Source organism: Staurois parvus, unplaced genomic scaffold (assembly GCF_062004578.1).
Source record: "Staurois parvus isolate SC_StPar_1 unplaced genomic scaffold, SC_StPar_1.0 ptg000220l, whole genome shotgun sequence".
In the NCBI taxonomy this organism is placed as follows: Eukaryota; Metazoa; Chordata; class Amphibia; order Anura; family Ranidae; genus Staurois; species Staurois parvus.
Genome location: NW_028318016.1, coordinates 1,184,194 through 1,198,330, shown reverse-complemented (window position 1 = coordinate 1,198,330; position 14,137 = coordinate 1,184,194). Strand labels below are relative to the sequence as shown.

The 14,137-nt window shown below is 42.1% G+C and overlaps 1 protein-coding gene across 1 annotated transcript in view; it reads right to left on the bottom strand.

Annotated features, from left to right (window-relative positions):
• The window catches only part of TEX14 (testis expressed 14, intercellular bridge forming factor), a 206,445-nt gene that overhangs the window by 5,553 nt on the left and 186,755 nt on the right, over positions 1-14,137 (bottom strand). Inside the window, exon 15 of the mRNA XM_089679189.1 lies at positions 1,068-1,138. Coding sequence (XP_089535315.1) covers positions 1,068-1,138 — 71 coding nt within the window. The remainder of the gene's footprint in view (positions 1-1,067; positions 1,139-14,137) is intronic.

The window sequence follows — 14,137 nt, the reverse complement described above, 5'->3', positions numbered from 1 at the left end:
GCTATGTCCGCAGTCTCTGGTCATCTCCTGTGCTATGTCCGCAGTCTCTGCTCATCTCCTGTAGTATGTCCGCAGTCTCTGGTCATTTCCTGTACTATGTCCGCAGTCTCTGGTCATCTCCTGTACTATGTCTGCAGTATCTGGTCATCTCCTGTACTATGTCTGCAGTCCATTGGTTCAGAATATTTCTTTTCCTGTTTTCTGCCTCTAAAACCTAGGTGCGTCTTATGGTCAGGTGCGTCTTATGGAGTGAAAAATACGGTATATCTAGGTGAACATTTGACCTTCTTTATATCCTCTGCAATTGCACAGACGTCTTTGCTATAATGTTAATGTACATGCATCTGTGTGTTTTTGAATGGTTTCGGCAGCATGTTTTTGATGGTAAGCTGGGGACTCATACACATTTTTCTGAACAGTTAAAAAAAAGTCTTATGTATAACAATGATTGGCATTTCTTGGAATTATGTTTGACTGTATATTTTTTATATAATTGTAGACTGTACTGAGGATAACTTATTCCTTCCCGAGGAAACCCAGGTTGGGCGAAACACGTAGGGAAGCTACATTCTCTAAAGCCGAAGAAAACAGCCAAATTTGTCATGTTTGTCAAGAACCACTGTACCTACAGTACTTACAATTTTAAAATTGATTTGTAATAAAATGGAGAAAAATTTCATTTAACAACAATATTACGTGTTTAATGGTTTTGCATCTCTAAAATACCACAATTCTATGTTTTCAGATATTATTCCCAGACACATTTTTTCAATATCAATTTTTAACCAGTCTCATCAACGAACAATGGGTGCCGGCGCTCATTCATTGGTCAACACCCGTTGATTGGCTTTTGGCGCACCAGGGGCGCCCCCTTCACCAGGAAGTGCAGAAGCACCTTTATATATGTGATTATGCACAGGACGGCTGCCCTGTAGCAGTAAATTTGCTATGGGGCGGTTTGCAACTGGTTAAGGACTGGTAAGCGACAAAATATTATGGTGTTATTTTAGGGTTTATATACGTTTTAATATAAAGAAAAACGAATGCAACATATTACATGTACCTACCTTTTTCCAACAAGACCATCATGATCAGATTCACAGTTTCCAGAATTATTTGAAGTTACACAAGTGCAAATCTACAACAAAAATTAATTAATAGGTACCTATCACTGCTGCATATCACAGGAAACGAAAGTATAGTTTTTAGTGATTGTGCAAATTATGCATCTCACTACTGTCAAACAAAACATTAAAGTTCTATGAACTCACTGTAACATTTTGGTACCCATCTAAATTAATAGCAAATTGACAGTAAGGATTATTCTTTAAAGCATATGTTCATTTGACATAAACAAATATGACAATGTGCCCAGTGTATAAAAGTATACACTCTGTGTGCACAATTATCAGGCAAGTGAGTTTTTTTTACCAAATCATCATTGTTATGCATATTGTCCAACTCCAAGCTGCAAAAACTTGAATGCTTATTGGATTTAAGCATATCAGGTGATGTGTATTTGGTAATGAGGGAGGGTGTGGACTAAGGAGATCAACACCCTATATCAAGGTGTCTATAATTATTAGGCAGTTTCCTTTTCTCAGACAAAATGGGCCAAAAGAGATTTAACTGACTCTGAAAAGTCAAAAATTGTAAAAAGTCTTTCAGAGGTATGCAACACTCTTGAAATTGCAAAGATATTGGGGCATGATCACAGAACCATCAAACGTTTTGTTGCAAATAGTCAACAGGGTTGTAAGAAACGTGTTGAGAAAAAAAAAGATGCAAACTAATTACGAAAGGTTTGAAAATAATCAAAACATTATCCTCCAGTGCTGTCATATTCCAGAACTGCAACCTACCTGGAGTGCCTAGAAGTACAAGGTGTTCAGTGCTCAGAGATAAGGCCAAGGTAAAGAAGGCTGAAAGCCGACCACCACTGAACAAAACACATAAGTTAAAATGGTAAAACTGGGCCAAGAAAATTTCTGACAACACATTTTTCAAAGGTCTTATGGACTGACGAGATGAGAGTGAATCTTGACGGACCAGATGGATGGGCCTGTGGTTGGATCAATAACTGGCACAAAGCTCTACTTCGACTCAGACGCCAGTGAGGTGGAGGCAGGGTTCTGGTATGGGCTGGTATTATTACTGTAATAATACCAGTCCGTACCAGAACCCCACCTCCACCTCACTGGCGTCTGAAATTAACTAGTCTGCCCATAAAATGGAGAATTCAAGATGACGTGTTACAAAGGTTTGGAGTAAAACTGGGCAAAGAGGACGGCTTCAAAAGTAGGATACCATGAGACCTAAAGGTCTCATTCGGGGGTGTGGTCAGCTTCACATGCAGTAGGATGTGTGCTCGGTGAGCTCTGCTCTGCATCCTGTAATTTATCCTGATTGGGACCTTGTTCTCTGGCTAAAACGGCATCTTGGGTCCCCGAGGTGTGCTCCGACCTCCCTGCTGTCACTTGGTGCCCAGAGATCTGAGATGGCTAAAAGGGGGAGAGAAACTCGGGCCTTGCCTGAGTCGACTGGGCAAGGTGGCGGTACCCCGATCCATGCATCCAAGGAGAAGCAGAGGGAGGCTGCTTAAAAGTTTTTTTGCCAGGACACTCGCTAAGGAAACTTCCCAAAAACAACATTTAGACTCCGCTATTAGTCCGGACTTTGACTATGCAGCCTGTACTCAGATCCCTCTTGCCCTGGCAGACTGAGAGATCCCATCCTCCAGTCCCGCAGTAAGTATCCCACCCTCATGGGACACAGGCTGCTGTTTCCATTGAAGATCATCCTGAACTCATCCTTAGAGAGATTCTCTTTGCAGTCACTACATGAACCTCATGTGTAGCGGTTCTTACCGGGGAGGTGAAGGGGATGAGGATGGAATTGACCCTTGTGTGTCAAGATATGCAGAAATTGCGGGATTGCACTGCGGCCTTGGAGGGGAGAGTGAGTACCCTGGAAGATGACTGGCATAGGGACGTGCGATATGTGCAATCGATCGCTTCTACTAATGCATCTATATTGGAAGATTTGGAAAACCAGTTATGCTGCAACAATGTGTGCTCAGTGGGTATCCTGGAGTGTGCCGAGGGTAAAAATCCTTTAGCCTTTATTGAAGCCTGGCTGACCTCTACCTTTGGCAGTGATGCATTCTCTCCCAAGTTTGCAGTAGAACGTGCGCACAGAGTCCCAGCACGTGCTCCTCCGGTCGGTGCTCCTCCTCTGTCCTTTTTGTTCAGACTCCTCAATTATTGGGAGAGAGATACCATTCTCCCCAGGGCTAGAAGTAAGGGTAACCTGTCAGTTGATAATGTTCAAGTATCCTTATTTCCAGATTTTTCTGTGGAAGTTCAAAAGCAACGCGCAAAATTCCTAGATGTCAAAAAACGTCTTTGAACATTGGGCCTTCAATATGCCATGTTATAACCGACTAAACTTTGAGTGATTGTGGATGACGCTTCTCACTCCTTTGATAGTCCTAATGCAGCCTTGCAGTGGTTGAATGGAGTGAAACATCACCTGGCAAACTCCCCTGGAACTTGACCTTGGGGACCTGGTTGATCCTTAGTGCCTTAAACTCAGCTTAGTAGAACAGCGGGGTATTGCTCTCACAGTTCCTCCCTTTTTGTTTCTGACTTTTTTCCCCGCTTAAGCTGGGGCTCCTCCCCTCTTATGATTTCCATACAGTTACCTGCTGTGTGCTTGTCCACGAGACATTGTGTAAACCCCAACCTGTTTTTGGTCCTGAGGGGACCTTTTGCCTCCTGCCAGTGTTTTCAGTCACTATTATTACGGCTCTGTTGGCCTACATGTTGGTAATAATTTCAGTATTCTCCCTTACTTTGTTCATGGTTCACCTGGGATGTCTATATTCAGTGGAGTACATGTTACTGGGTCTGTCTTCCCTGCTTCCTGTGTCTGTCTTCCTGGCCACCCTGACCCACGTCATCTGGGTCCTTCCTACTGCCTATCCGTTCACCGCTCCCCTCGGGGGGCATTATATCTGTCCACGACTGTGTAATCCTTCCTATTTTCTCCATATGTATTATGTCTCTCTCCCATAAAGAATTGATGTTTTTATCCTGGAATGTAAGGGGCCTAGGTGACATAACCAAACGGGGTGCTGTCTTCCATGTACTTAAACATTTAAAACCGTCTGTAATATGTCTGCAGGAAACCCATTTGAAATCTGACACTGTCAGTACCCTCCGCTCCCATTTATTTCCCATACAATATCATTCCTTCCACTCCACGTTTTCTAGAGGTGTGTGTATCCTCATCTCTAACTCTGTTCAATTTGTTCATGTGCAGGAGTGGAATGATGCAAAGGGTAGTTATATTTTCCTGCTGTGTACTTTGAATGTGTTTTGCTGCATAGTGGCTGCGGTATATATCCCTCCCCTTCAGAAGTCATTAAACTCCTAGCTCAATTTATGGCCAATCATCCCTATTGGCATTGGGTGATTATAACAAATGCTTACTCCCTAGTTTGGATAGATTGCCCTTGGGCGGTAGGGGCAGACAATTATCCTCAGAACCTACCTCAATTGCTAATGTATTGGTGGAATTGGGCCTCCGGGATGTGTGGCAGATGAAGCATCCGACAGCAAAATGTTATTCATGTTTCTCTGCTACTCATGATGGGCTTGCATAGATTTGGGCCTTGGGAACTTGATTATTCTTCCATATGTGTTTGATGCTGCGTATGAACCCAGGGCTCTATCTGACCATGCCCCTTTCTGGGTCAAACTACAGGTGTGTTATACCCGCTCTCGTCCGCTGTGGAAGGTGAACCCATTTTGGTTGACGCTGTTTCCAGAGTCCGAGTTGATTCTGGGGGAGTTGTCAGACTTTCTGCAGGAGAATGAAGGCCTGTCCCCACCAGGGATGGGTTGGGATGTGATGAAGACCTTCCTGAGGGGCTTGATTATCCAGGAGGTTTCAGCGGTTAAGCATAGATCCAGGGAGTGGGAGGATAAGGTACGGTTAGGTGTTCAACAGTGGGAGGTTCAGATGATCCAAGACCCAAGCCCCCGTAACTGCACCTCCTGGAAAGAGGCCCAGACCCTTTATGAATCAGTGCTTACTCAAGTGGCTGATAAGAAGTGATAGTTTTTGCAACAAAATAATTTCGAGAAGGGGGAAAGTACGGGGCACCTTCTTGGCGAAGTCACAACAAGGGGTGTCCACTACAGACAAGATCGAGGATGCTGATGGAGAGATCTGCATGAGTCATGCAGAAATCCTGAGAGTTTTTCATCATTTTTACGACGATCTGTATGCCTCTAAAATTGTAACCACCTATTCTGAGCTTTTGCAGTTTCTAGACACCTGCCCTTTTCCTGTCTTATTGGAGAATGACCAGAGAGGACTAGATATGCCAATTACAGTTGAGGAGCTATCCGAAGATTTAGCAGGCACCCCCAGTAATAAATCCCCAGGCTCAGACGGATTGCCATTCAAAATTTATAATAGATATGGTGTACAACTCCTCCCGGCCTTGCTCAATGCCTTGAATGCCGTCATGGATGGAAATGGTTTGCCCCCCTCCATGATTGAAGCTGTTATTAGAGTACTATTGAAGCCTGGAAAAGATTGGTTAAAACCTGACTCCTACTGACCTATTTCCCTTCTGAATACGGACGCTAAATTGTTGGTCCGGATTCTAGCTACTAGACTGGCGCGGATTATTGGTAATATCGTACATAAAGATCAGTCTGGGTTTATTCCTTCGAGAGCAACGGCTAATAAAATTCAAAGACTTTTTTTGAATTTGAAAATTCCGGTGGACAATCCTGGGGGGAGGGAAATTTTATCTAGTGCCCGAATCCGGATTAACAGGGATTTGTCAGATTCATTCAGGCTGCAGAGGGGGATGAGGCAGGGTTGCCCTCTCTCACCCCTTTTGTTCGTTTTGGCGTTACAACACTTGGCAATTTTGGTGCAACAATCTCTGGACATCGTTGGTTTTGCAAAGGGTGTTCTCTCTGAAAAAATATCCCTTTATGTGGATGACACACTATTTGGGCTATACTTCTACATCCTTAGATGCTGTTATGTCCCTTATTGAACGTTTTGGTAGATTTTCCAGCTTTGAAATTCATAGGCATAAATCGGTGTTGATGCCCGTGGATCCTGCAGATCTCCCCCTCCCGGCCTATGCACAACACATCCAAGTAGTGTCTACATTTAAGTACTTGGGGGTGGTAGTCTATCCTGATCCTAAACAGTATATTTCTCTCAATCTTTTACCTCTACTCCATCAGCAGAGATTGAAGTGTAACAGTTGGTGCAAACTCCCTCTGTCGGTGGTGGGTAGGGTCAATTTAATTAAAATGATTTGGACCCCACAACTTCTTTATATCTTTCATAATTTTCCCATATGGATTCCTAAGAAATGGTTTAATTGCATAGAGACCCAGTTTAGGAGTCTCATTTGGAAAAAACAGACAGCTAGGATAAAATTGTCCACGTTGCAATATGGCAAGGAGTCGGGGGGGCTGGCGGTTCCTGAGCCTAGACTTTATTTCCTTGTGGCCCAATTGCAACTGGTTGGTTGGAATTCATCTGATAATACTGATCCCATTATAAGTTTGATTTCCCTTCCTGATTCTACCATTTCGGCTCTCTCATCTTGAGATGGCTGTACTGGTCTTTCAATCCACGGCTCCAACCGCGGACCTCTTGAGGCACGTCTGGAGTGCGGTAAAAGCATCCTTTCATATTACCAGGTTTCTTTCCAGTACTCCCTTGTGGAACAATCCACAATATATACAGCTGGCTAAACTGGAGGGTTTTCACGACTGGAGGGATCGAGGCCTGAAATTTTTATCTCAGCTGCAGGGGGTAATCCTAAAGTCCTTTTCACAACTGCAAATCGAATTTACAGTTACACATAAGCATTTTTACCGATATCTTCAGCTGCACCATGCGGTACAGGCTCAGTCTTCGCTCTCTAATCTCACATTGACAGACTCAGTTTTTCTTAAGGATGTAACTCAGGCAACCCACAAGAAGGGCATGATTTCTCGTGTATACTCCCAGCTGTTGTCCACAGTACAGGATCAAGCTAGTCTCCGGGGTAGGGTGCAGTGATCCCGGGATATTGGAGAGTTTGCTGAGATGTCTGGGATGCTGCCCTGGAATCTGTTCCGGTGATTTCTTTCTCCCTCTCATAAATTGTCTCAATTGTTTATTCTTCATCGCGCATATAGGACCCCTGTGCAACTGTACCGGTGGGGCAGGGGTAATTCACCTGATTGCCCGAGGTGTAGGGTCCAACAGGGCGATTTCATTCACATGCTCTGGCGCTGCCCAAAATTACATAGATATTGGAGTGAGGTTTTTTAGTTTATTTCTCTAGTATCACAATATACTGTTCCCCAGGATCCCTTGCAATGTCTGCTGGGAGCACTGGACCAAGAACTGTTCCAACAAGGAGCGTATATTACGGTATCTAGACTTTTATATTTGGCTAGGAATTTGATAGCAAGGCGCTGGTTATAGTCGGCTCCATTGACTAGCAAGCAATGGATAGATTATGCTAATTTGTTACTCCCGTGGGAAAAACTCACGTACCAACATCGCGATGCTTATCCTAAGTTCCAGCAGGTATGGCAGGGTTGGCTGGATGCACCTGGGCTTGCTCCTCCTCAATTGATAGCAGACTGACTTTTGCAGGTTTGACATTTCATATCAGGTGTGTGGTTCCACTTCTCCACTTAGGAGAGATCATGTGCATCCCCCATTTGCTCTAATGAGAGGTCTCGGGTGAACCGGATGTTGTTGTTTTTTATTGTTTGAAGGCATGTTTTTGGCTTTGTTCCTTTTCCCCATTTATGTTTACATCTGGATGGGAAGGAATAAAAGGTAAAAAGGAAAAAGTAAGGTATTGTCTAGAAGGCCTTGGATCCTTGTGGTCTCTGTTTTGATTGATTACTATATCTGTTATTCTGTCCATTACGGGATCTACGTATCCACATTGTTCTATTTATGTATAATCCTGTTGATGCAGTAATGTCATTGTAGATTCTGTAAGTACTGTTCCATTTATTTCTATTACCTTGGCAATAAAAGTTGTTTGGATTTGAAAAAAAAAAAAGGTCTCATTCAAAAGCGGAGAGTTGAATAGCTCCTATTCAATTCAATTCTGAGACCAAAGAGTCTTAAATTTCTTTACGTGGAAAGAACACTCTGACCTGGGCTGTGTCCAGGATTAGATCCAGATACTCCAAATAATGAATTAGTACCATGACTATTTCTGAAAGTTCAAAATCCATCCTAATCTCTGTAACATCTGTTCACATTGTCCAAGAGTTTCTGCACAGACTATTCCATCAAAAGGAGGTTGTCTTAGTACCCCACAATGGGGATGCCATGAGAAGGCAGCAATGCTAGCACAGGCCCAGCTGCTTGGTGAATACCCAGGGTGTAGATGGATGAGAGGCTGAAGGACAGGGCAGCAAATTGGTAGTGCGGGAGGCCCCACAGCAAAATGTAGGATGTAGGAGGCACTGATGCACTAGAAAGATAGTATCACATAGGTAAGCATCTGATGATGATGATGATGTCCATAGAGGTCAGAAAGTCACCCTGATGAAGGAAGGTTATGGCAGATTTGGTCAACACCATGCGGAATATGTGGATTCAAAAGGAGAAATTCAAAGCTTTGACATCCAGAATGGCGTTAATGCTCCCTTTTGGTTTGGAAATGGTGAGCAGGTTGGAGTAAAACCCTCGGAACTATTATGCCACAGGAACTAGGGTAATGACACCTTAAACCAGAAGAACCAAATGGGGTTTGATGGAGATCTGCCAGCCTGTAGTGTCACAGCAAGGTTGGAGACCAAGCAAATTAAAAGCATTTTTCCAAAAAGATTCCACACTCCAGTACTTTAGCCAAAATGGCCTTCGCTTAAGCAAGAGACAAATGCATGAAACGAGATAGTGCTGAAATTTTACTGGTACTGCCATTTTCTGTAATACATGAGAAATCAACCTTGGCAGTGGTTACATGTCTTTAAAGGAATTTTGATCCATTTGACAAGGCCACAGCCAGAATTGGATGAAGAGCAGGGCTCACCAGCAAGACAAAGGTCTAGAAGGGAAAATCTTTATCGAGCCAAGGCTGGAGACAGCACTGGTAAAGCAACCAGCTGATCCTCTAGTTTCAGGGTGGTGTGCACTGCATCAATGAGAGCCAAAATGATCTTTTTTAGACTGGGAATAATACAGTAGCAGTAGACTTCAATTTCTCATGGGCAAGCACATCAAGGACTGGTGTGACTCAGATTAGACAGAGTCTCTGCAGCCCATGGCTCAGAAGCCGTAAAGACCACAGGCAATTCAGATATACTGTATAATCTGCAGGAGAGAGCTTGGGTGTTTCGTCTCTTCGACCAGAGAAATAAAATAACTGGGCGATTTGGGCCATAAAATAATTTATGACAGTAGTAAAAAGTCAGCCAGAAAGGGAAGAGGGCCCAAACACATTCAATGGGGTCAAAAAAGACTCTGAGGATGAAAAAGACTTCAGGATTAGAGGATAACATGACTCCAGGCTGTAGATCAAATACAACATAAGTATACACCAGTGCCACAAAGTAAATAAATAAATAACCACTGACCCCCCCCCCCCCCTTCCCAAGAAGGTTTTAACCCCTTCCTGACCAGGCTATTTTTGCTATACTGCACTGCTCTACTTTAACTGGCAATTGCGTGGTTATGCCATACTGCACCCAAACAAAATTTATAAATTTATATCATATTTTCAAACAAATAGAGCTTTCTTTTGGTGGTACTTGATCACAACTGAGTTTTTTTGCGATATAAATTAAAAAATGCTGAAACATTTTATATTTTCTACTTCGGTTCTAAAAAATATCCAATAACCACAAATGCTGCTAAAAAAAAAAAAATCCGATAAGCGTATATTAATTGGTTTGTGTGAAAGTTAAAGCATCTACAAACTATGGTATATAGTACTGGAACCTGCGCAGCTTTTACTTTCTGTCTATCACATTTCTTGAGGTGCTAAAATGCAAGGGCAGTACAAAGACCCACAAAATGACCCCGTTTTGGAAAGTAAACACCCCAAGGAATCTAATGAGAGGCATGTTGAGTCCATGGAAGATTTTATTTTTTGTCACAAGTTTTTAAAAAACTGACAAAAAAAGTATTCCTTTTTTATTACACAAAATCGTTACTATAATTATATATTGTTCACACATGCTATGGGTATATGTGGAATTATACCCCAAAACACATTCTCCTACTTCTCCTGAGTATGGGGATATCACATGTGTGAGAACCAATTGCCACCTTAACTACCTATCACAGTTTTGAAGGCCCTGAAATTCCAGAATAGTAGAAGCATACCTCCCCAAATGACCCCATTTTGGAAAGTAGATACCCCAAGGTATTTGCTGAGAGGCATGTTGAGTTTGTGGAAGATTTTATTTTTTGCCACACATTTTTGGAAAATGAAAAAAAAAAAGTTCTTTTTTTTTTTTACATAATGTTGTCTCTTTAATTAGATATTTCTCACACATGCCATGGGTATATGCGGAATTACACCCCAAAACACATTCTGCTACTTCTCCTGAGTATGAGCATACCACATGTGCAAGACTTTTTCACAGCCCAGCCACGTACAGACCACCAAAGTCCAATAACCAACTTCAGACTTTCAAAGGTCGTATGTGGTTTCTTCACTAGGTATCACAGTTTCAGATGCCCTGAAGTGCGAGGATAGTAAACACCCCCCCATTTTTTAAAGTAGACACCCCAAGGAATTTGATAAGAGGAATAGTGAGTATGTTGCAGATCTCATTTTTGTCACAAGGTTTTATGAAATGAAAAAAAAAAAAAATGTTGTTCTCTTTACTTTTTCATAAACATATGCCTCTCATCAAATTATCTGGGGTATCTACTTTCCAAAAAGTCATTGGGGGGGGGGTTGGGTTTGTACTATCCTGGCATTTCAGGACCTCCGAAACTGTGATAGGTAGTGAAGAGCTAAAATGAGGCAATTACACTCTTTGAAAGCCTGAAGGTGGTCATTGGTTTTTGACCGACGTACACGACCAGGCTCCTAAAAAGTCTCATATATGTGGTAACCCCATAATCGGAAGAAGTAGCAGAATAAGTTTTGGCATGGCATGTATAATAAATATCTAATTAAAGTGACAACTTTCCATACACTCAACATGCCTCTCAGCAAATAACTCTGGGTGTCTACTTTCCAAAAAAAGAGTCATTTGGTGGGTATTTGAACTGTCCTGGCCTTTTATGGCTAACATTAGAAGCTTCTGCCACACATCACCCACTCTTCTAACCACTTGACATTTTTTGTTTGCATGTAAAAATCAGTAATTGTTCCTAGAAAATTACATAAAACTCCCAAACATTAAATATTTTTTTAAATCAGAAGCCATAGAGAATAAAATGGTAGGTGTTGCAATTCTTTACCTCACATAGTATTTGAGCAGCAGTTTTTCAAATGCTAATTTTGTTTTTAAAAATACACTCTTTTGAATTTCAATGCACAAAAACACAATATAATACCCAATTGTAAAAGATTATGTTACAAGTAAATAGATACCAAACATTAAAATTGCTTACACCCGTGCAATGGCGATACAACTACATAAATTTTATTATCCACAGGCGATGCTTTAAAACCCTATACAGGTTACTACTTTAGATCTACACAGGAGGTCTAGTGCTAGAATTACTGACCTTGATCTGATGTTCGCAGTGATACTTCACATGAATGGTGCAATCTCTGTTAATGTACCAAGGTGGGACTAACAGATGTGCTTGCCTTGCGCGAGCACAGTGGGGCAGGATGTTTTCATTTTATGTTTTTTTAACACTGTTACTTTATATTTTTTAGCACTTTTATTGTTATCACAGGGAATGTAAATATCCCCTGTGATAGAAATAGGCATTAACAGGTACTCTTTACTGAGAAATCTGGGGTCTATTAGACCCAGATTTCTCCTCTTCCCTTAACAGAATCTGAGCACACCAAGATCGGTGTGATCAGATACTGTTCTGATTTGAAAATGGCACCATTTACATCTGGCGAAACCAAAAGTGCTGAAATTGCTTCTGGTTTCTTAGATCATACAGCTGAACAGAGCCGGTCTGGTCTTTGATCTCCTCTATAGTCAGCAATCAGAACCGCCAGCTGCATCTTCAGGTTCCTTGTTGGGACGAGAGAACCTGAGCATGCCGTGGAAGGCGACAGGAGGGGTATGCGTCCCCTCCTGCTGCTTGTAAAAGCAATACAGCTAACTAACCGTTGCCTGCAGCTGAAAGAAAAAAAGAACCCAACAGATTCTTCCATTCACATCAATGTGGATGAAGAAATCTTTGCCAGAAAAAAAAGCGCAAAAATGATATGCCTAAGCATAAGAGTAATCTGCCCACTGACCACCCCAGGACCCTCATGCTTGGGCATATACAATTTTTTTTAACTGCAGATGAGAAATTGCCTGCAGCAGCGCTGCAAGCGCTGGCATATATATTTTGAGAGCAACACCCTGTTGCTGTCAGAATAAACTTATCAGTGCTGCAGGTAATTGGCGTTCCTGCCAAGCAAACAACAAAGGTTAACAATAAAACAGTATCAACATAACACTAACTCAATAAAACATTTTATTTTCTGAAATCTGTGCCAAAAAAGAGTGAAAAATACAGTCAGGTCCATAAATATTGGGACATCGACACAATTCTAACATTTTTGGCTCTATACACCACCACAATGGATTTGAAATGAAACGAACAAGATGTGCTTTAACTGCAGACTGTCAGCTTTAATTTGAGGGTATTTGCATCCAAATCAGGTGAACGGTGTAGGAATTACAACAGTTTGCATATGTGCCTCTCACTTATTAAGGAACCAAAAGTAATGGGACAGAATAATAATCCTAAATCAAACTTTCACTTTTTAATACTTGGTTGCAAATCCTTTGCAGTCAATTACAGCCTGAAGTCTGGAATGCATAGACATCACCAGACGCTGGGTTTCATCCCTGGTGATGCTCTGCCAGGCCTCTACTGCAACTGTCTTCAGTTCCTGCTTGTTCTTGGGGCATTTTCCCTTCAGTTTTGTCTTCAGCAAGTGAAATGCATGCTCAATCGGATTCAGGTCAGGTGATTGACTTGGCCATTGCATATCATTCCACTTCTTTCCCTTAAAAAACTCTTGGTTGCTTTTGCAGTATGCTTTGGGTCATTGTCCATCTTATTATTATTATTATTATTACTACGAGTTTATATAGCGCCAAAGGGTTTGCTCAGCGCTGTACAATAGGGGGGGACAATACATGGCACAGTACAACAAAGACAGACAGCGTACGAGGGGTAAGAGGGCCCTACTCTTACGAGCTTACAATCTAGGAGGGAATCTGCACTGTGAAGCGGCGTCCAATGAGTTGTGAAGCATTTGGCTGAATATGAGCAGATAATATTGCCCGAAACACTTCAGAATTCATCCTACTGCTTTTGTCAGCAGTCACATCATCAATAAATACAAGAGAACCAGTTCCATTGGCAGCCATACATGCCCACGCCATGACACTACAACCACCATGCTTCACTGATGAGGTGGAATGCTTAGGATCATGAGCAGTTCCTTTCCTTCTCCATACTCTTCTCTTCCCATCACTCTGGTACAAGTTGATCTTGGTCTCATCTGTCCATAGGATGTTGTTCCAGAACTGTGAAGGCTTTTTTAGATGTCGTTTGGCAAACTCTAATCTGGCCTTCCTGTTTTTGAGGCTCACCAATGGTTTACATCTTGTGGTGAACCTTCTGTATTCACTCTGGTGAAGTCTTCTCTTGATTGTTGTCTTTGACACACATACACCTACCTCCTGGAGAGTGTTCTTGATCTGGCCAACTGTTGTGAAGGGTGTTTTCTTCACCAGGGAAAGAATTCTTCGGTCATCCACCACAGTTGTTTTCCGTGGTCTTCCTGGTCTTTTGGTGTTGCTGAGCTCACCGGTGCGTTCCTTCTTTTTAAGAATGTTCCAAACAGTTGTTTTGGCCACGCCTAATGTTTTTGCTATCTCTCTGATGGGTTTGTTTTGTTTTTTCAGCCTAATGATGACTTGCT